At 36.0% G+C, this 24,965-nt stretch overlaps 1 protein-coding gene across 2 annotated transcripts; it reads right to left on the bottom strand.

The window, feature by feature from the left end:
* Positions 1 to 239: 239 nt before the first annotated feature.
* On the bottom strand, positions 240 to 24,507 carry osbpl10a (oxysterol binding protein-like 10a). Of its 2 annotated transcripts, XM_026289622.1 has the most exons (13): positions 24,132 to 24,505; positions 15,319 to 15,494; positions 13,249 to 13,328; positions 12,068 to 12,136; positions 9,668 to 9,859; positions 6,940 to 7,135; positions 4,238 to 4,368; positions 3,471 to 3,614; positions 2,910 to 3,381; positions 1,969 to 2,155; positions 1,698 to 1,880; positions 1,185 to 1,338; positions 240 to 964 (listed from the first exon to the last, which is right to left on the bottom strand). In XM_026289622.1, exons 1-13 carry the CDS (start codon positions 24,284 to 24,286, stop codon positions 899 to 901), a joined length of 2,205 nt encoding a protein of 734 aa, XP_026145407.1. In that variant the 5' UTR covers positions 24,287 to 24,505; the 3' UTR covers positions 240 to 898. The 2 variants fall into 2 exon arrangements, with proteins under 2 accessions (XP_026145407.1, XP_026145408.1); XM_026289623.1 differs by lacking the exon at positions 12,068 to 12,136 and having other exon boundaries at positions 24,132 to 24,507.
* Between the last annotated feature and the right edge of the window lie 458 nt (positions 24,508 to 24,965).

Genomic DNA, 24,965 nt, shown 5'->3' with positions numbered 1-24,965 from the left:
CATTTAATGGCCAATTAGTTTGAACAATAGCGTTCTGTCAGCAGCTCTCAGTAATTAGCAGTGACTCATGAAGAGGATATTGACTGACCAGACCATTCATTTAACATTCAACTCAATCACATCACCATCAGCTCACCTGATCAGTCAAAACACAACCATTTTCATCCGTTTAATGTCTGCTGATTCATCTCGAACATAATATCATCACTTATTCATCTGTCAAGAACATGTGCAGATCATATTTCACCACAGAATACTCGTTTATTTCTTAACTAAACATAAGAAACTGAAGCTTATTTCAGGACCATCAAGATATACTTAAAATAATTGTGAAGTATTTCTATATTGTGATTGTATTTGTTGTACAACTAAGTTAAAAAATAGGATATTACAGTAATAATATTTAGGTGGGAAATGTGTCATTTTTATTAAAACAATGGCACAATGCAAAAATACATAATGTATTATTTATGAATTATGAATTCTATAATTATGATAAAATTTAAATTATACAATGTATAATTTAAATATGAATTGAATTATGAATCATTACAATTTAATGAATTATATTAATGAATATATATTGGGCTGAAATATGAGCTGAAATACTGAATTTGATTCTGAACATTGTTAAATGACGTAAATCCATGACTCTCTTAATCTGTTAACAAATCATCTAATAACAGATCACAAATTACTGTGTACATATTACTGTGCATATTCATAAAGGCTCGGTTATAATCATGAAAAATACTATATCATTTAAAGTGTATAAAAGATCTGGTCTGTGTGTCCATGTTCTCATATATACACACTGGCTTCTGTCTGTAGTGTGATGCACCATTATTCTCCTGTTTTTGATTTTTGCTGTTTGTTCTCAGTCCCTGTGTTAGTCTGATCAGCGTTCGTCTTCCTTTCTTTGATTTGTTTTCCATAAGGGGTTTTTGTAGACCCATCCATCACCCTGCAAACACAGACAAACACCTTCATCAGGTTCACACCATAGACACTCCAGGAAAACTGTACAAATGGTTTCATCGTAGCTGCATCAGAGAGATAAGCTTCACATTAAATGGTCCATTTGATGTTTTCTATTGCATTTAGTTCAGATTTAGAGTTTGTCAGGTTTCAAAACCAGTGTGTAACTGCAGACGTGTCTGAGGCGGTTTCAGTCATGAACGCACCTCTTTGTGGAAGTATTTGGGTTTCCAGGGCATGTTGTTGGCAGCTCTCTGTCTCTCGTCTGATCGCTGGTCTTCCTCTAACACATGCTTGTGTTCAGTGGCCAGATCAACATTTCCTTCCTTCAGTGCTGCTGTCACATGCTGCCAGAGACGCCTGACATCAACAACACAGAATATCACAACTATATCAATGACCACAAAATAAACATTTGTTAAAAATACTTTAAAATCAGCAATATTGAGATATACTATTACAATTTCAATAGCTGTTTGCTATGTGAATATATCAAAGATAAAGATCAAAACTGTCAGCATCGTTACTTCAGTCTTCAGAGTCACATGATCCTTCAGAAATGCCAAAGTGAAATTAAGGTCACAATAGATTTCAAACAAATGTTGCTCTTTTGAACTTCTTTCATCAAAAAATCCTAAAAATATACATACTGTATATCCATATACATATATGTCTATATATATGTGTGTGTTTGAAAATATGTAATCAGACAGTTTTACCTGGACTCGGTCGGGCCCTGTTTCTCGACGGGCCGAATCATCTTTCTGATAACGGGCAGTTTGTTTGTGTCGATGACTTTGGTCTCTCCACTGCTGTAGATGAACTCCAGAGTCCCGTTCCACTCACCCTGAGCTTTACACACCACCGTCCCACTCGAGTTTTGCTTCACCTCTGCACTGACCCTGAACACACACACCTTCATCGTCATCATCATCACTCATAGGCTTCTCATTACATCTCATTTCAGAATCGGTGACATTGCTGACTGACCTGTGAACTTTGCCCCCGTAGAAGGGTTTGGTATGGAATGTGACGTTGGCCGAGTATCCGGTCTTAGCGCAGCTGATGGTGACCTTTCCTCCGAGCTCCACCCACGGCACGGTGAGGATGGATCGAGCGTACGCACTCGGGAATGTAAACACGTACTCCTCCCCGTGATCACGCAGGTACAACACACCTGAAGAGCACAGAGCAAAACCCTAAAGCTAGACTGAGCACATCAGCACAGATGATCAATCTGGTTCACATCACACCGACGGGTCCAACGGGAAAACAAACTCCACTTTCCTGGACGCGTTCACATTCACACAACACCTTTCACCCCTGAACTGAATTGTGATGTGGTGAAAAGTATCTGCTGCAAAAAAATCATGGAATAAATCTCATGAAATACTGATTCCAAGTTTTTATATATATCATAACATAACATATTGTAACATAAGTAAGCATCATAAGTCCATCTCCTGTTGCATATTTGTTTAGTGTTTTTGACTATTTTTGCTAATAAACTGGGCTTGATCTGTGCATATTTTTTCCTGATTCAAACTATTCACTAGAGAAAGCAATATCACAGATAAAGGACAGTTTGAAGTTAAAACTTCTTAATGATGGACTTATTTCTAACAAACACAGTTTTTCACTTCACAAGACATTATCTGATGGACAGGAGCAGTGTGGATTATTGTGGATCATTGTGATGTTTTTAATCAACAGTTTGGACTCTCATTCTGACGGCACCCATTAACTGCAGAGGATTCACTGGTGAGTAAGTGATGTAATGCTAAATTTCTCTACATGTGATGAAGCAACAAACTCATCTACCTCTTGTATATCTTAAGGATGAGTTAATTTTCAGCTCATTGTTATTTTTGGATGAACAATCCCTTTAACTGTAAAATTTACTAGCAACCTCTGAGTGAAAATTGACCCACCTTCTCCCACCATAGAGACGCCCACTGACATGCCCATGAACTTGCTCTTGGTCCAGATGTGTGTGTTGATACACATGCCTCTTTCAGCACACTCACAGTAAAACCCTGACACCGGAGGATGATGGGAAACCTGCTCCGCCACGAAACGCACCCTGTAAGAGTCTGACCCCGCCCCCGTTGCCTCCTGATTGGTCCTGGGGTTGGTCTCAGTCCTCATTGGGTGGACTCGATCTTGTGGAACCTCCCACGAGCAGTGGAAGGTCTCGCCCAGCACCGGATTGTAGGGCTTCTTGGCGACGGCGCCCTTACGTCCTTCATGGAAGGCGGTCATGTAATATTCAACAAAATGCACCATACGCTCCTCCGGGGTGCTTCCAGTGGAGATGGACAGGAACAGGTCCGGGTGCGCCATGAAATTAGCGTACATCTCCAGCAGTGAACGCTTCTCCAGGATGAATGTGGGAAGAACAACCTGCACACAGATAGACACACAGATAGACACTTTAAAGTCCAATGTAACTCTAATGTTACCTGAAACTGACGTGTTGTTGTGATTCACACCCGTGTGAGATCCATGCCCAGTTTGAGCTGAGACAGCAGATGCAGAATGACGCTCCTCTGGTCGTCTAACACACCCAGATCTTCTTCAGTGTTATCATCTGAATCCATCACCTCCTCCTCAGGAGAAATCACATCCACACCATCCTGTAGCAGACACACACATCACACACATGATCTCACACAACTAACTTATGCATGCAACAATATTCTATACAATGAAAAAAAGGATGAATTCATACATACATATACATACATTATGTATATATAGCCTATATTATGAATATCATTAATATCATTAAATACATATATAATTATGTTACTAAAACCATATATAATTTTTTAAAACAATCAATTTCAAAAAAATGCTGTTTGATTCAATGTGCTATTCAATAAAGAATCAGAAAAAAATCAGTTTCCATAAAAACATTAACTGTTTTCAACATTTCAAACATAATAATCAGAAATGTTTGTTGAGCAGTAAATCACTATATCAGAATGATTTCTGAAGATCATGTGACACTGAAGACTGGAGGAATGATGCTGAACATTCAGCTGTGCATCACAGGAATTAATTACATTTTACTATACATTTAAATAGAAAACTGTTATTTTAAACTGAAATAATTTTTTACAATATTGCATTTCTAATGTATTTTTGGAAAAACAAATGCAGCTTCAGTGAGAATAAAATTGTAGACATTTTAAAATCTTACAGACCCAAAACGTTTGCATGGTAAAAATATCTATAATGCGCAGTATTGCCTCACCTCAGTGTTCTGCAGCAGGTTTGTTTTCCTGAGGGAGGGCGAGGGCTCTGTGGAGCTCTGGGTAACAGCACCGTCGTTCCTCAGACGTTCTCCTGAGGGGGACTTTTGGACGGTCCACACAGGAACATTATCTGAAGGAATGAAGAACACATGACCAGCGGCCAGTAGTTACACATCACATCAAAACTCAAAACCAAATCAATTAGTGACCTTCAGTCTGCGTTCAGTCTGACCCTGATAAAAAAGAAAAAGAAAAAACGGCCTAAAGTGTCTTACACAGCTAGTTGACAAATGCTCATCAAACTGAAACTAGAAACCAACTCAAACCAGCAAACCAAAAAACCTAGGTGTTTTTTTTTCAGCAGGAATGAATCACATCTTTCAACACAAACATCATATGCTGCTTTGAATGGCAGTTTTAACACTGTATTATTGTTATTATTTTTATATATAACCAATGAATTGTAGATTAATTCAGCAGCAGTTCAGTGTGTAGAAAGATGTGAAGCATACTGATGCAAAAAACATCTCAAATTCTCATGACATCATGTTCAAAGCGTCATCAGGGCTGCATGAACTTGGCATCTGCTCTCACAATATTTCTGATCGGCTGATGTCAGGTTTTGCACATTCAGCCACCTACATAACTGGGATGCAAATACAGTTAGTCCTTTTTATATTGTAAGGTAAACTTTAGATTATTTGCATTTTAATGTGCTCATAATTGTTATAGCCCTTGTGGTGAATGGACCTTCAGATTCTTAAAGGGGTCATATGATGCGATTTCAATTTTTGAGTCCATCCCGGTATCGTCACATGTGGCCATTCAGTGTAAAAAGACAGTACAAGTCATTATAATTAGTAACTATGTCCCCACTGGATGCAACAAATGCTTCGTTTGTAATGGGTTTTATTGGTATTTGTCTGGTTGTGCTGGGAGTCTGGATCACACTGTGGTAAGGTGTGTAACATTTCCATCACACGCTTGAGGTATTCGGCCAATCACAATGCATTGGATAGATGGCCAATCACAGCACACCTAGCTTTTCAGACCGATGAGCTTTGTAAAAAAACGACACGTTTCAGAAGGCAGGGCATAGAGGAGCAACAATAACGTACATTATGTGGAAAATAGGAAAACCTTAAACCATATAAACACATCAGATTACACAAAATAATGTTCTTTTTAGCAAGTCATATGACCCCTTTAAAACTGTAAATCACAGCGGAAAATTTAGTACAATTTAGTACATTTAAAAAAAATATATATATATATATATAAAAATACAAAACATGTATTTTAAATTGTAATGCTATTTTACAATATTAAAATTTGTACTGTATTTGTGATAAAAAATAATAATAAATATTCAGAAACATGTTCCCAAACTTTTGAACTGTAAATCCACAGCGAAAATAATTAGATAAAATGTCAAAAAATACAAGTGTTTCTTACGACCACGATTCTCCTCCAAAACACTACATCGGACAGCATCAAGCATCGTTTCAGATTAACTCATTCTTTTGTGAATCAGGCTGGAAAATAAATCATCACACAGACCATGCAGGGAAACATCCATGCACAGACTAGAACATGTGAAATGTCCCAGCTGATCACTGTGATGTAAAGCAAACTGATCATGCAAACAAAACACACAATATGTATTTACCTGATTAGTGTTACCCTAATTTGGATCTGCAGGCCCCGCCCCATTCAAAGCCCCGCCCCCTCAATGTGTGTCACTTGCCCACAGTAACAGACCTCAGTCAGAGATCAAAGATGCCATCTGAACTCATTCCTTTAATTCATTTCCGTAACATCACCATACATCATACATCAATTCAGTCTCATTTCAAACTCATCTGAAGCATTCAGGGTGAGAGAGGAACAAGCATTTTCACTCCCATACTTTCAAAAATATATGTTTTACAAAACAGAAGAAAACAGCATTTAAAGAAATCTAAAACAAAATGCAGTTCGTTCTCTCCAAACACAAGGAACAGAACCTGAGATCTGAAGATTAACATTCAAAACTGAAAATACAAAAAGAAAATACAATATTCAGACAGGCACAGAGTCATTCAGCTCTCAAGTGTTTCTCCTTGAAGAAAGAAAGACATCTAAGGTGTCCTTTGATATCAAGGAGTTCTCATTTTGTTCTTTTAGTTGTTTTTTGGCAGAGTGAAAAAAATAAAATAAAAATGCATAACGTAAAATCAAATAAAAAAAAATCATGGAAATTGATTTTGACGCCCAGAGTGAAGCACCTGAGTCCATGTCAGGGGCGATCTGAAATGTTTTATTGGATCCACCGGGTCATTTTGAGTTTTCAGGCACCTGCGTGTGTGTTTCTTTGGCATGTGGTTCGTCCAGCATTGAAAAGCGACTGGAATCAGATTCCAAACAGTCAAACAAACCGTGCATTAACATGTTACACAAATACGAATGATACAATCAGGCACAGAACTGAATGAACAAATGATTCAAATGAAGAGCCCAAATACAGATGAACTCACACAAACAGTGAACATGCAGCATGAACGACGAACAGCCCTTCAACAGCAATTATTGCAAACGTTTAACTGCATGGGGCCCGTTAGATACGGACAGGGGCCGCAGTCGACCTCGCCCTGATCTTTGGCCGGCTCCGGGTCTGACAGCAGAGCCACGGGCGTCTGTAGGGTGTCCGTATTGGACTCACCGGAGGGCGGCCCGTGGTTATGTCCGGTGCTCTGCTGTAATATATTCAGGCACTCGCCGAGGCAGCTCAGAGTGGCGGCAGAGGTGGCTTTCAGCAGCAGCAGGTCCTGATCCAGACAGGACAGGGATCCTCGCGTCGGCAGAGACTCGATGGACTCGACCAGACTCTTCTGCTGACCCTCAGCCTGGTTCATAACCTGAAGAAATGAGGAAGGAGCTTTACTGTTGTCTACCAATAGGTGGCGCCATTCAGCTCACGCTTAAAAATAAAGGCTCTTTATTGGCATCAATGGTTCTATGTAGAACCTTGAACATCTGTGGAGCTTTGAAAATGCAGAAAAGGTTCTTTAGTCACAAAAGGTTCTTTAGATTTATAAAATGCACTTTCAAAATGGTCCTTTTAGGGACTGTTCACTGAAAGGTTCTCTGGGTAACCAAAAATGGTTCTTCTGTGGCATCACTGCAAAAACACCCTTTTAGAACCTTTATTTTCAATAGTGTACATAACTAAGTATAACACAACCCTTGGGGTTAAACTGGTACAAATATCATGAGAAAACTCAGTTTGAAAAGTCTGTTTCTATAATAAAACACTGATTCTGATGTAAGATGTTTTTGTTTTTTTTAAATAAATGAATACTTAAATGTCATGAAAGCTGACATTTATGACATTGCAAAAGATTTCTATTTCACATAAAAATTGTTCTTCTTGAGTTTTCCATTCATCAAATAATTCTGAAAATGAATATGTATCAGTTTCCACAAAACATTAAGCAGCACAACTGTTTTCCACACTTATAATAATCAGAAATGTTTCTTGAGCAGCAAATCAGTATATTAGAATGATTTCTTAAGATCATGTGACATGTGTGAAAATGACATTTGACATTTTAAAATATATTCAAATAGAAAACAGTTACTTAATGTAATAATATTTATCAGTTTTCCTGTGTTTACCAGTATGTGTGGTCTTGGTGAGCAGATGAGACTCTTGAGCACATTATTGTAAAGAATCATCATAATTTTTAATCAGATATTTCTCCATCTCTGAAATGGCTGATGTAATCTAGGGCCTGAAATAAAAGCAGTAAAGTTTCCGCTGTGGTTGATGCAGATGATCACTCGAGCCGTGTGTCGACAGATGTGACAGATGAGGTAATAATGTTTCAGCTGACGCAGGTCTTATTTAATTCTCTAAATGATACTCTGGCACAGAAATAAAGTCCAACAGAGTTCAAACTGACACAGTTTATATGAGGAATACATTTCTGTGACGCTTCTTTATGCTCAGAGCTACAAAAATCCAGCTGATCCTTATTTCCATTAAAGGAAAGAGATGTTTCTGGAGAAAGTCTGTGTGAAAATGCAGCATTCACATTCATGCATTTGGCAGATGCTTTTATTCAAAGAATATCACTTTTAATTTTATTTAATTTAATTTTATATATATTTAATTTTATATATATATATATATATATATATATATATATATATATATATATATATTTATATGACATTATGTATTAAATATTTTACTGTTAGCGAGCATCCACATGCTGCTAAAAGCAGCGTTTAGATGAAAATGCAAATATGTGCTGCAAAATTTCCCCTCAATAACAAAATAAAACTAAAATGCTAGTAGTGAGAAAACAGCAGTTAAGAAAGCATCTGATCATAGGAATGTGGATATGTTTGCACAGCTCTGCAATTCACCAGTCACATTTATTTTTAATAGCTGTTTATAAAACAGATCACTATAAAGCAAGCAGCTTTACAGTATTAAATGCACGTGCATACATAAACACACACCACACACACACACACACACACACACACACAGAGTGTTGCTTTCCATTAGAATCACAACATGATTTTCTCCTATGAAGCAGCTCTCCAGTAATAGTTTGATTTGCACAGATTAAAGCTTGATCGAGCTCACATTATTCTGACTATATATTTGATTTTATCTTATTATTGGAACTAATTAAATTCTTATGCTGTGTTGAATTCCTTTGAATTTCAATTCAGTCAATCCCTCTTCCTAAGTCCAATTCAACATCCTGTGAAATGTGACAAATTCACTTCACATTCATGGACATAAATGGAAAAGAGCAAACACACACACAAGAGTATTTAAATTGCATTTGAAATTTCATCCATTAGATTACACAATTTTAACGTAAAGTTGATATTTGAACATAAACGATAAACTTAAGGTGAAGAATACTTGTCAGTCATATATAAATGAAACGGGTCAGATTTCTGCTCTCAAAAAAAAATCATGCCATAGTTTATAATTAATTAGGCTATTTGCAGTTTTTTTTTTAAATTTAATTTAAATAATCATATTTTCAAAATGCATTTATTTAAATTGTTTAAAATCTGCATAACTCTTTTTATTGTGAAAACAATTACATTTAGTCAGTTTGAAGTATGGACATGTTTCAAATATGGCTTAATGTGGAACAAGCAAATTCAGTCAAATTCTATCAAATTAGAAAATGGTTTTATTTATGTATGACTGACAAGTATGCATAGTATAAAGTTTATTAGTTTGTTAAAACTATGTCATCTTAATGGATGGAAATTGTTTATCCAATTCAAATACATGAATCTTAAAATTAAATAATATTTAGAGTGTTTTTTAATTCTACATTAGATCAGACAGGAGATTGGTCAATAATTAATTATCCTCCATCAGTGCAGTGTTTGAAGCGTGTGTGTCTGACCTCTTTGACCTCCAGGAGGCGCTCTGGGTACTGGTTCTTGGCACGGCGGGCGGCTGCAGGCGACTTATGGTGCGTGATGGTAACGATGTTGTTCTGAGGCCCGTGGTGAGGCAGATGTCTCTGAGATGCAGGAGAGGAAGACGGAGGGAGGTGAGGAAGCAGAGAGAAACTCCGCGTTCTGCCCGACGAACCCTGAGACACACACACACACGAAATCCCATTCAGATACACAATACAGTCTAACGAGCAGTGAATGCAGAATTACAGCTTCATTCACATCACAATCACACTCCAGAAAACACAAGCCACAGACGTCACTACCAGAGAAGATTTCACTATCAAACTCACCTTCACATGACTGCTGAATACACGAAAGCATCAGAACTAGATAAGAGTCTGATGTATTACCACAAATACTGAAACCTTCAACATCCTAGTTAATGCATTAACATATGCAACTAATTAAATGATGATTAAATCATTGTACATAATTTCAAATTATACTAAAATAACACAATCAAACAATGTTTAAATGCTGTTAATGCATCTAATCTTGTGGTTTCTAAAGTTTGTTCTGAACATTTAGAGCTGATTAAAACAGGATTTTATCACACATGCACAGACATCAGCAAAGCATCTGTTTATCACTAAATTGGTAACTTATAAATCAAACCTAGATGTGATGTGTAACAGAAGTCGTTTAGCGTGTCTGTGTGGTGAAGAGTAATGATCAATGAGTCAATAAGTGAAATATCAGCCATGAGTGATTCACAGAAATCTGAAGAGAACTGCGTCTTTACACTAAGATTAAATCTATAACGTCTGGAAAGCTGTTTTCAGTATGGAATATGTTGATTAATTATTACATGTGTATAGCTGTGTGTTTTGATGCAGTTTGTGGCTAATGGGTTTGTTTTTGTGTTTGAGCTGCTAGTGTCATATTGAGTGTCATTCACACAGATTACTGTACTTCACAATCACACAAGCGCCTGCTACTTAGTTTACTGAGAATTCAGTGTGTTAATTACAACAAGATGATGCAATTAATCACAACAATTCACAGCCTTGAATATAACACTACATGAGTCTTTAAATGAAGTGAATCACAGAGCTGAAGTAGGTCAGATGTTCACACAGACAGGTGTCTCTGTCTGTCTCTCTCTCTCTCGAAAACACACAACGCTATATCTCAGGTGAACAGAAGGGTGTGCGTGTATGTGTGTGTGTGTGTGTGTGTGTATGTGTGTGTGTGTGTGGGCGAACACATTCTGACAGTGAACGTGGGCACAAAGCAGTCGAAGCCAAATGCCGTCCCACAGGCCTGAAATAATTTTGTAAATAAAACGCTCAATCTATTTAGTGCAGTGTGTGGTGCAATAATATTTCTGGCCAAGGACATGATTAGACATTTTATCTGTGATCTTCAATCTTATTAGTTAATGTATTAAAGCATTAAAACTGCACCAAATCATATTGCAAGAAACCTGATGAATCACAAATTTTGTCATTGCATTATGACTTAATGAATCAAAAATGTCCAATAAATACTGTTTAGTTAGATGAATCATTTTATAATGTTACCTTCAAAAAAAGAGCCAAAAATGAATAATTGAATGAATAGCACAACAAACAAATCTCTCATCTTTGGGGAAAAAAAATATTTTTAGTGCATTAGGCTTTGAATTAGTAATGCAACTATGCAACAAAAAAAAAAAAATATTTAAAAAAATAAAGTATTTTTTATACTTGAGTATTGTTGTCTTTTTTTCCTGATAACATCTCAAAATCCTTGAAATAGGATAAGAAAGATATGGAGTACGACAAAACACACTTATATTTAAGATACAGTCTATAAAAACAAGTCATCATTTCTCATTCAGAGTTCTTTCTCAAGTACACTGATCTCATTTCAAGGACTTTTAGTGATATTTTAACTGGAAAGCTAATTTAAACAAGTATGTAGGTAACATTTAGCTTTGTGGTTAAGAGTTTAAAATGTGGCCATTGAAAACTGCTGATGGTAATATTGGTGCAATTTGTATTTTTTCATATTTTTGTATTTTGAGGCTGCGGTGTGAGATTAAGTTTTTTTTAAAGATTCATAAACAACCCTGTGAAATGAAAACCAGAGGTAGTATGTTTGTGCTAATGCCCTCAGCAGTGACTCCAGATCCGTCTGGATCGATGTGTGTGATATCAGTTCCTGAGGAATCTGAGAGAGCCAGAAGAAGCAGAATAAAGCATCTGTTCTTCACTCAATGAAGCTCTGTGATCATGAGCTGATGAACAGTTACTACAGCACCACATTAACCTCTGTGTGTACAACAATCAGACACTTCAGGACATGAGACACCTAATATTAAACCAGAGAAAGTGTGTGTGTGTGTGTGTGTGTGTTACCTGTGTGTCAAAGGTGTTCTGAGTTCGGTTGACACACAGATGCTCGTCACAATCCTTCAGTTTCCTCATCTGTGAACAACAACTGATCAGATTACATCTTACCATAGAGCACTCAAGATGATTTAAAATGATTTCAAATATGACAAATGATTCTATACCAAACTATATCAAGATCTTTCTTTTTTAATTCACTTCAACAACTGTTCTTTTATTTAGTTTCTTTGAAGAACAATGATTCTCATGGTCTTGAAATACATGGATTTAAATTTCATAATTGTGATTTCTAGACCTGGAAAAGTCACGGAAATTATTACAACCTTAAAACTATATGGGCATTTTTATAATAAATACACAATTTACCAGTTATGCAAATATTGTTTTGTTAATATATTGAATATTTTAATAAATATTTTTTTTTTAATATTAATTCAGTAAATAGTGAACAACTGGAAAGAAAATTATGTTTTTTTCTCATTTTTTATATTCTTTATATGTCTATATAGTTTGCATTAATTTGATTTCAGTTTATGTACATCAAGTTAAACTAAATAAAAATGACAAATGTTTCCTTGACAACTAGCTGAAAGAAAATCAGGTTAATTTTATTTTAAATAAGAATAATAAAAAAAAAGGTTATAAATATTAATAGTAGCACTGAAGAACATTTTTTTAAAACAACTTTTGTTGTTGTTGCTATAACTATTGTAGGACTGCCCACAGATTAAAATTAGTTTCAGGACTTTTGAATATTGTTGTGCACAGTGAGAGGCCTCAGGGCCAAAAAGACTGAGATCCACTGTCTTAGAAAATATATTAGTGAGCTTATCTCATAGATCAGATTAGTGATCTTTTCTATCTCCTGACCTTAAAGAATCCTCACAGTAAACCATGCAACTGGTGAGATTTACATAAGAAGCATCAAAAGGACCATTCATGAGTCTTTTCACTTAGTGACGACACACTGAATGTCTTCAGGAGTCACACGTCATGATATCTCTCTGTATTAGTGAAGATATTTAACCCTTACAAGTATACAGTGCACAAAACCCAAAATCTCTCAAATGCAAAAAATGTATTCTCCTATAACACTTTCCCAGCACCAGACATTCTCCACAATATGTGAGTGTGTGTGTCTGTGTGTGTGTGTGTGTGTATGTGTGTGTGTGTGTGTTCGCACAGACCTTGGCACTGCTGTCAGAGTGGCGTCTGGTACACTCTTGTAGCTGCGTCATCCACAGCTGCTGTTCTGTGGAGTCCACCGCTGGGACAGAGGAATTATGGGAGAAAATATGAGAGAGAGAGAGGGAGAGTAAATATGCAAATTGTTGCATATGCATTATAGTCACTATGGAAACAGCTTAAAATATGCATTTCTATTATATCATGTTGGATTGGGATTTAATGTCCAAAACTGTTACTAGAGAACTGTTAAGTAGAGAACTAACTAAGAATTAACTAAAATGTAAATATAAAAGTAATACTAATTCAAACTCTAAATAAAAACTACAGTATCTCACTGATACTAAAATAACACACTGTTCTTTCACAATGACTGTCGAGGGTCAGACGAGTGACCCTGAACACAGCATCACTTCCACATTCAACAGGAAGTCAGACTATTCCTAGAGACAAAACAAGCACCAGAGAAACACTTGAGCTGAAATCATCAAACTTCACTGAGCTTCAGCAGAGCGTCAACATTAGAGCCGGAATAAACCAGAAACAGAGCGTTAATGAGAAACAGAGCAGCAGCCGCCCAAACATTAACACACACACACACACACACACACATACACACACACACGCACACACACACACACACACATGCTGCATCTTTGCATCTTTAAAATTATTATATTTCATGATGTGGTGTGTTAATCTGGCATCATTAAATGGAAGTATTTCAAACACAAGAGTAGAAATCAAGGGAACAGACAAACATTAACATTACAGTCAATCATATCGCAGGAAAACTGATGCATCAGGACACATTTGAACTGAATAAAAATCTTTATGCTTTTTTTTTAGCTTGGCTTGCAACTCCTGATTGTGTTACAGGTGCCAAATTACAGGTGCTAATTTTAATATATAATAAATAAATACATATAAAATGCATCAATATAAAATAAAAACACATGTAAAAAGTTTTAAGTTCATGTTGTATTTAAGATGACATGACCTGATTTTCATCAAGACTCCTAGGCTTCATAGCTTAGCCAGAAGAGAGCCACCTTGGACCAGCTACTAAAGCTCCCAGTAAATACCCAGAAGCCCTTGAGATGCCAGCAGCGAGCAGATCCTCTGAGAGTCAATGTGGCAGATGTTCTTCCTCAGATGTTTCTCAGTTATTGTTGCTCATAGAAATAGATGTTGTGTCTCATCAGAACATGCAACCTTCATCAGAATCCATTTAATGCTCATTTAATGAGTAAAACAGCTGTCAAGCATGCTTCATCACGGATACGCTTCACTCCGATCTGCTCGGCATTAGCAATTTAAACAAGCTCCCACTTTAATTAGGAGATGAAGATGCTTCTGTAACGAGCAGGAGATGAACTGACTGCAATTAACAGAGATGCTAGGAGAGTCATTCTGAACAATGAAGCTGATGACACTGACAGAATTCATTCCTGATGCGCAGCTAAACTTTCAGCATCATTACTCCAGTCTTCAGTGTCACATGAGCTTCAGAAATCATTATAATATACTGATGCACCGCTCAAGAAACACTTCTCATTATTATCAGTGCTGAAAACAGTTGTGCTGCTGAATATTTTTGCTAAACAAAATGTAATTGTTTTTGGATTCTTTGAATTGAAAGTTCAAAAGAACAGCATTTATTTGAAATAGAAATTGTATAACATTATAAATGTCTTCACTGTCCATTTTTATCAATCTAATGCATGCTTGATGAATTCTTGGAAAAACAAATCCAACTTTTGAATGGTAGTGTATAGAAGGGACATCCAAATGGAAGTGAATCATCTGTTTAGATCACAGTTTCTCTCCATATGCCAGGACAGGCTGAGAGACAGACTGAATGCCAGCGAGACTCTCAATACAAAAGCCTCCAGCACTACAGAGAAAATACTGAATAAATGCACAACTCCTGCATGAAACATGAATCTCCTAAAGAGAGGCCACTGGTTGCTGTGGTAACAACCCAGTACTGCTTTGTGAAACAAGTAACCTTTAGCTCATCGTCTCCTGAACGCAGAGACCTGAGAGTCACAAGTGCCAGTGTGAAATACCTCTGAGTTTGAAGAGCTCCCCATTGGCCGAGCTGACGATGAACATGTGAGGCACCTCGTCGCTCGCCGTCACAGACGCACCAATCAGAGGCAGGGATCCGCGGGGCTTCTGACTCCGCCCCTGCTCGCTCACGAAATACTGCAGCTGACCCACTTCAGGGTCCAACACGAAATACCTGCACACACACAGATTAACATCCATCACCACACATTCATAAAGTCAAGCAACACCTCTTGAGTGAAGAGAGAAGGACTGCACTGCACCATGTCGGAAACACTATATGATTTTATTTTGAAATTCTTGACAGAAGATGCAAATCTGACAGTCCTGTGGTGTGGCATGCTTCATTTAAAACCCCATTTAAAACTCTTTTACAAGCAGTTTTTATGTGCTCATATTAATAAAGAGAGGCAGTTTGTCATACAGCAGGTCTATTCAAAATGTTTATTTCACCTTATATTTAAGCAGGGAATCACTTCTGAAATCCCTCTGGCCAGAGGCCACGGCTCCAATCACCCGCTCTGACAATTAGAGAGTGTAAATGATAGTGGAAGTCCCAGCTCAGCTCTCTGTGTGATTAAACCGTATAAGAAAGTGCACATAACAGCAGCTGAACTACAGAAAACCAGAGAAGTGCACCTGAAGAAGTGTGTTCCTCCAGTCTGCTCTCACACCACTGACAAAACCAAACAAGCCTGGAAAACTGTTTGTTCAATGATTCATTTTCATCCTATAAAGCAAATGCAGATGTTTTTTTAGATGTTGTATTTTTATTTGTCTTACTTTCTCGTGTTTTTATGATGGTGTTTTCAGCATGTATAGCATAGAAACATCCACTAAAACACAATAAACCACACTATTATGAGTAAAAGATTTATGTAAACATAATATTTGGGTATTATTCTCAACCCAAAGAATCTTTTGCATTTAATAAACAATTGTAAACATTAGTAACTGTATTATGGAAATCGTCAATCCCAAATATGCGTTTAAAATTGAAATAAAATAAAAGTAGAAGAAAAAGCAGATCTTTGGTTTTAGAGTGCACACAAAAGAAAAATATTGGTAACACTTTAGTATAGGGTCCAATTCACACTAATAACTACTTTCTTATTAGCATCTCTATTTTTAACATATTGACTGTTTATTAGTGCTTATAAAGTACATATAATGCATGACATCCATAATACTATCCAATACCCTAAACGTAACAACTACCTATTAATAAGCAGCAAATAAGGGGTTAATTGAGGCAAAATTCATAGTTAATGGTTAGTTAATAGTGAGAATTGGACCTTAAAATAAAGTGTGACCAAAATATTTACTGAATAAGTGTGCAAATTTCATATTAATATAATTTTTTGACAATAAAATAAAGCAAGCAAGAAATGGAAATAAATAAATTAAATGAATGAAGAAAATAAAATGGGGAAATATTTTCAGTCCTTACTAAATAAATTAAATAAATATTTTTGTTCAACAATGCATACACAATGAGCACATATTTAATGTAATTGTTTACATATTGCATGCATTTCTTTTTTACAACTTTTTGTAATTCTTATATATACTGTATATAAAACAGAAAGCCTGCAAGCGTGTGAGTGAGGATGCTGTTGTGTGTGTGTTTGTGTTTCTCTCTAAAGCGGATCGATGACTCTCTGTCTGATCGCAGCAACAGCAGCATTGACCAGCAACAAACTTCAACAGAGAGAGCTACAAAAAGCACACACACACACACACACACACACACACGTTTGACATGTTTAGTAAAAGTGAAACATAGATCATAGTGACAGGCTCATTTTTCCACATGCATTATGAATGTGTTTCTATAGTTTACAGTATATCCATACAGTAGGCCAGTGCTAAAGCAGCATCTGCTCATCCTCATCTGGACAACTGACAGCTTGAAAACAATCAATAAAGCTTTGGAAATAAAACAAACTGCACTTAGTAAAATGCTAAATTAATCACAGCTCAAAAACTTGCATTGCTATGCGTCATATACTGTACATGCACTTACCGTTTATCTCGTTTATAAATCTACAGTATTTATGTTGCAAGTTGCGACATGTTTAGATGATTTAATAGTCTGTGTTTAATTAAAATCATCCCACATTTCCTTATTTTGGCACATGAAGTAAGCAGATATGATCTGGTCACAGATTTTTTGTGATTTCCATTATTCCATAAATAAAAAATTTATTTCAACAAGTAAAACATGTATTTAAACTCCAATTATAATTTTTTTCCCTCCAGTTGATGTTTGTAATGTGATTGACCTTTGGTTTGCTTCATGATTAAGTTTCTTTATAGATAAAACGACTGAAGAAAATACTTCCAGAAGTGCTCTTCTGGTTCACGTGGCATCTTTTAGTTTCTGAAGTATAAATTACATTTGATCATGCAGCTGTATAGTAGGCTATTTAAAATAGAGGCAAAGAAAAGGTACATTTCATAATATAGATGATGGAATTAGAGTGAACATTTGAGTCCATTCTCTCCGAGCTTTCTCTCCTCGACGCTGCTCTTTATCTCATAAACTCCAGCCTTCAGGCACCAAACATTTCAAAATGTGCTCTGACCCCAAACCAGACCCTTTCAAGACCATATAATCACGTTCACAAAGACATAACCCAGCAGCTCTGATCCTGTAATAGAGGAGGAGCTGGATTTACCATCACCGAAGCACACAAACACATTAAAAACGTGCTTCATTCATCATACTGTAGGAGCATTGAGTGTATTCAGTTGTGTGGCCTAGTTACACAGACACTCGCAGCACTGGGATCACTTCATTTCTGTAAATCATTCACTTTTATAGATATTGTTCAAGACAGATGCTTTCAAGTCTAGTACTACATTACAAACCACGTTTACAAATGAAACTGGTGACCATCTGTACATGTTCTGTTTATCTATCTTATGCATGTGCACATCTATCTATCTATCTATCTACACACACAAACACACACACATACACACATTAACCTTACAATTATAAAATAATGTTCATGTAAATGATATTCATATTTATTTATAAGTTACATATTGCCATAAACTTTTAAATAATTAGCAAGTTAAATAACAGTGTTTCCTGCCATGCTATTTAGTGCTTTTGTATAAAAGAAGGCGATGAAAACACAGATTTGTGTTATGTTTGTGCAAAACATAATGCACTTTACTCACAAATGAATTTTGTTAGCAGAAATCTTCACAAACGACTGATTAATGGGTTTAAATCAGTCTAATTAACTTGTGGAAAGCATCAGAGAAATAACTGGATTAACATTTACTGACTGATACTGAATGTTTCACTCTCACTACACAGCTCTGTTGTGATGTGTTTCAACGGTTTCAATTTAAAAATAGAATGTTAAAAAGAAACCGTCTGTTGTTTTGAATTCTGCAGAAAACACACACAGTGAAGTGAGTCAGAACTGCAAAAGAAAGCGTTGGGACACAAACACCTACGGCACAAATCCACCTGTGAGTTTCTCCGTTCCTCAATCAGCTCCAGTAACACAGAAATAAATAGAGATGTTCCGATACCCTTTTTCTCTTCCCGATACCGATTCCGATACCTGGGCTCAGGGTATCGGCCGATACCGAGTACTGATCCGATACCTGGGTGTATATCTGTATATACAGCTGTATATACTACTAGCCCTGTGTAAATTGCTAGAATTCTTTTTATGGTGTGCTTCAGACAGATCCCTCAATAAAACATGAACAAATACATGGTGAACTACTGTATTTATTACAGTATTTTTATTATCTAACATGAATTTGACAGTATTATTTATTTTCATATGCAAAAAAGAACTTCAAATGCAGCCAAAAATCTAACACCGCAAACTAAAAAAGGTATTTAAGTTTTACAATATAACTGTATAAAAAAACTGCAACAAATAAGTCTAGGAATATAAAAAAAGATCTATTAATCAGATAATCTCTTTACAACAAAACAAGTAAAAAACAAGCAACCATCTAGGCATAATTATTATTATTATAGAGACGTATTATTATTACTGTAGGCTACAACAGTAGCTTTATATATTGTCAATTTACTCATGTAAACCAAACATTTATTTTAATGGGCTGCCATGAAGATCTTTGAGTGTCTGTGTTTATGATATGACAGTATTCTCAAATGAAACGGTAAATTCTCATGAAGTGACGGTTTATGCGTTCGTGTCCTCATGACACACAGCAGAGACTACAAAACAGCGAGCTCTCGCGCATCTGTGCCAGTCACCCACAGAGATGTAGATTTTGCGGGAGTAATATTTAAATAGTATTTTGCAGTTTAATATTCACAGACACTAGTATATATTCGGCTACTGTCTGGAGCCCTGCGTTTTGACTTACACGGAAGCGACTGAACGCAGCTGCCGGTACTGAATATACTTGAGAGTCTGTAACTACCGGTACTACAGAGACATACTGCTAACCACTGATCTATAATATAGTAGCGGCTTCACTGTCTTTTGGCAGTTTAGAATGTGATGAGTGATCCAGTCATATATAGATCAGGGCTGCTAACGCGTTTTCATTTCTTCTTCGCTGCTCTAAACAGGGGTTGCTTGTGGCAACACAGCACAACTTCCTGTGTTTTCAATGCATTTTGAGCAGCGAAGAAGAACCGTGCAGCGGTTAGGCAAAGCTTGCGGTCATAACTAGGTCTTTTTTAAGAAAATGGTATCGGATCGGTATATGGGTTCATGTACTCGCCGATGCCGATGCCAGAATTTGTTGTGGTATCGGAGATATTTCCGATACTAGTATCGGAATCGGAACAACTCTAGAAATAAACCCCAGGTGGACTTCAGTTTCTGCTTTACTCTGGCCCTTTAAATCTACATTTTCCATGCTTTAATCATCTGTTCACTGAGATCTGTGTCTGCAGAGATAAAATTCAGTCACACAAACGTGTCCTAGTAATCTGAGAAAGGTCAGAATCCCAGAGTAGAGTTACATTTCTATTCTTCTGCCTGGCGTTTCCAGGCCCGTATTAAACCTGGTGAAAGAGTTACATTAAAAATACAAATATAATATATACTGTAGTACTGCTGCTGCAATATAAAATGAATGTACAGTTGACTGTACAACATACTGAACAGCTTCTACAGCCTCATCTTCATTTACCTCTAATTAAATATTCAATCTCATTTCCATACAACAGAAATGCCTTTTGTAAGTGTGAGCTGGAAACCTTCATGGCGTATCATAATTGATAGATAAGGTGCTATATTTTGGATGTTTTTGTGATTTCTCTCATCAGTAATTAGTCTGTTCTTCCGATTAATCAGCTCTAGTTCATTCCCAAAGAAATGTCTGCTTGCATCTCAACAAACCAACAACAGCAGCCTTGAAAATGCCTCGAGAATATGTGCAGTCATATTTCAACAACTGACAGAAAGAAAGATAGAATTACATTTTGAATATAACAAAATGTTTTCAGTCCCATTGTGATGGTTGAACTTTTCTTATTACATTAGTTTCACCACAGTTAAGCACATCAATCTATCACTCTCTCACTCTGTCACGTTCTCTCTCACTCACTCTCTCTCTCTATATATAATATTATAGAAAATATTGAGAACTAAAAAAGAAATAATAAATTAATAATTCCACAATGAATCTTAACTTTAGTCTTTAAAAAATAGCTTTTCTTTTCTTTAATTTATTTTATGAATTATATATTTGTATTTTTATTTTGGGGTGAAATGTCACCTGTAAACATGCCTATTATCGTTAACATAAAAAAAATCATTATTTTGAATAAAATACACATTAACTGAAATTTTTTATTATTATTCCAGCTAGTTTCCAACATTTACATTTTAATTTGGTTTAACTTGATGATATAAAAAGTAGTATATAGATGTGTTTTTTTTTAAGTAATAAAAATGACAAAAGGCAACAACATTTTACAAAAAATGTGAAGTATAAAAATAAAAACTAATTTTTTAAAACGTAAAAGGATGATACTAAAATAATATTGCCTATAAGAGGAGTTTCAATGAATTTATAAATATTATAAACAAGCAGTGAGATGGAAGACAGAAAAACACATTGGATGAATAACATGTCTGATATATTCATACTGTATTTACATGATTCACTCTCCTGACAACAACAAGAAGAAAAGCTGCTTGAGTCACGTCCACCAGCTCCGAGACTGACAGTCCTGCTGAACACGGAGAAACCAGCGCTGAGCGTGTGTGTGTGTGTGTGTGTGTGTGTGTGTGTGTGTGCGCGTGTTCTCATCTCCTCCTGAGCCATGTTATGAAAAACACTGAATACAGGAGAGAAAAATCACACGAGATCTCTTTAATATCTCATTTAGTTCTCCTGGACAGCAGGATATTCAGTGAAGAGCAGAATATCACTTAATCAAATCTTCTGCCATAATAAATCAAAAGGAAGGCCATAGCATACATCAAATTCAAATCACAATATGAATTAGAGTCTCTATTAAACTGTAAACTGACTGCTATTTAAATATGTTATCAGCCAACAGGACTGTAAAGTGCAACCACATAACAATCCTAACTATTAATTCAAATTTGTATAGGAATATATTAATCCAGATATTTTAACATCCAAGTTGTAATTCATACAGTAAAGTTCTGTTGTGCTACACTTTATTTGTAAAAAAAAATTAATTAATTAATTAATTAAATAAAAACATGATATTGTCATTTCATTACATGAAAAAATAATATTTTATGGAAAACATGGAATTTGTGAAGAAAATAAAATGGATTTTATGGGGCCCTAAATGTGATGTTTACATGTTTCATAACTTAGATCTTGATATTTAAAAGAGTAACAACAATACGATTTTCCTCATAATCACAGCTCATAATCTCTCAGTCCCATAACAGATGGACTCTACTGAGTCAATGTAAACTCACGTCTGCATCAGCAGAGAATCTGATCTGAATATCAAAGTTCGTCCCATGTGTTCAGCGCACAGACACACACACAGGTCAGAACGTCCTAAAACACACACACATTTGCACAATCTTCTGCATGAAATAGACCTTGTGTGTGAAGAAACGTATTTCCGCCTGCACTGTTTTACAACTTACAGATGGACTGTGTTTAAAGTACAAAGATCAGATTCGGATCTAGATAGTGTGTGTGTATGTGTGTATTTATTAAACTGGTTCCTGATCTCTTGTGTAATTATTCCTGAGTATCAGTTCATCTCAGAATCTCTCCTGTGAAACAAGCATCAAGTGTTTGATCAGTGACTAACACATCAGGATGACTTCAGCTTTAACTCAGCAAATACACAAAGCTAACATGTGGCATCAATCTGGGGACTACAAGGAAGTTTTGTTATGATGCAACACTTTAGTAATGAAAGAGATTACGAAATGTAGTCACATTATGCCAGAATACACAGCAGATATGAGAATCATAACAACTAAATATGACAATACGTGAGTTCAAAAGCCAGATTTCTAGGTGTTTGTGTGTATTAATACATGCATCATTTATTTTATTTTTCGGACTATAATTAATCTAAACGTTTTCCAACATTGTCCAATCTAATTCTATAACTATCAGTTTTTATGGCCTCATTTTAACCTACTAAAAACTTTGGACATTTGACACATCATCACACATCACATCATTTGAAATAACCAGTATGGAATACACACACACACACACACACACACACACACACACACACACACACACACAACCGATCAAAAGTTTGTGATCAGTAAGACTTGTGATGTTTTTTAAAGAAGTCTCTTCTGCTCATCAAGGCAGCATTTATTTGATCAAAAATACAGGAAAAAAAAACAGTAATCTTGCAAAATGTTATTACAATATAAAATAATGTTTTATATTTTAATATCTCTTAAAATATATATTTTATTTCTGTGATGCAAAGATGAATTTCTATCAGCCATTACTCCAGTATAAAGGGCATGATCTTCAGAAATCGTTGTAATATGCTGATTTATTATTAGAATTATTAATGTTGACAACAGTTGTGCTGCCAAATATTTTTTTGGAACCTGTGATACTTTTTTTCAGGATTCTTTGATGAATAAAAAGTTAAAAAGAAGAGCATTTATTTAAAAATATAAATCTTTACAGCACTGATAAATCATTTATTAGAATGATTTCTGAAGATCATGTGACACTGAAGACTGGAGTAATGATGCTGAAAATAAGAATAATTAAAAATGTAATGTATATTAAAATAGATAAACGTTATCATAATAATATTTCACAATACTGTTTTTCCCCTGTATTTTTTATAAATGATATATGCATTGCTAAGAATTTCATTTGGACAACTTTAAAGGCGATTTTCTCAATATTAGATTTTTTTGCACACTGAGATTCCAAATATTAAAATCCCCAAATATTGTCCTATCCTAACAAACCATACATCAATGGAAAGCATATTTGTTCAGCTTTCAGATGATGTCTCAATAAAAATAAATGGACCATTATGACACATTTGGACAATTAGGTCGTTTTATGGTTATGGTCACATATAAAAGTTCAGAAGTATCTGTATATAACAGTGTTTCTAGCACGAGTATCTAATGAACAAATAGAAATGTCATAGCTGAATAATTAACCTACATTTAACTAAAAAGAATAAAAATAAAAATATATAAATCATATGTAGATATTAAATGCATTTAATGTCACACGTGTTTTGTTAATAAGAGATGACAGACTGCGGACACGAGTTGAGTTCGGTCAGTGTAAACTTCATCACGCTTTCGATCGTGCTCGGTTCGGTTCGGTTCGGTTCGATTGTTACCTGTTCTGCCAGCCCTGGATGAGGTTGGTGTATTTGCTCAGCACTCCCTCTATCCTGCGCGTGCGTCCGCGCTGCAGCGGCGCGATGTTCCCCACCGAGGACGCGCCGAACCCGAGCGAGGCCGTGGGCTGCGACGAACACAGCGGCTTTTCCATCGCGGTCCGGATCCCGATCTAAATCATGACCGGAGAGCTGGAACCCGTTTCCACCGCGCTGCGCCTCCGCTTCCCTCTGCCCGATGCCATATTCCCGCGGAGCGCGTCTCTCTCGCGGCTCTGTCCAGCGTGTTTCTGTTAGGAATCTGAGACACTCCCTCCTTCAGACCCGGATATTACAAACGCGTCCGAACTCTGCCGTGTGCGCGACGCGTGCGTGACGCGAAGCCTTTTCACTGAATCTTATTTCTCTCTCTCTCTCTCTCTCTCTCTCTCTGTGTGTGTGTGTGTGTGTGTGTGTGTAGTGCTGCATCACCTGCTTGGACTATAATATTCTACTAGTAAAGATAGCTCTGATAATCTCTACATTTTTGTTATTCTGTCTATGAGCAGAACCCTTTTATTTTCCATAAAGTACAGTAATGAAGGATCTTTATGTCACTGGTTCTCAGCTGGTTCTGTTACTCAAATTTGACATTGCACTTAATATGTCAGTCAAAGAAAACTGTTTCTGAAACAAAATGTCCTTAAACAGCCAGACATTGCAATGTATTTAATTTAGCCATGAGCAACATAATAATATTAAATTTTCTAAATGGATAAACATTGGCTAAGTTGATTTATAAAGTTAAACTTTAAAAAAAAGGGTTCTGCAAGACCATATAACTTGAATGCATGT

The sequence above is a fragment of the Carassius auratus genome, chromosome 19 (assembly GCF_003368295.1).
Source record: "Carassius auratus strain Wakin chromosome 19, ASM336829v1, whole genome shotgun sequence".
In the NCBI taxonomy this organism is placed as follows: Eukaryota; Metazoa; Chordata; class Actinopteri; order Cypriniformes; family Cyprinidae; genus Carassius; species Carassius auratus.
This window is presented reverse-complemented; position numbering and strand designations above follow the sequence as displayed.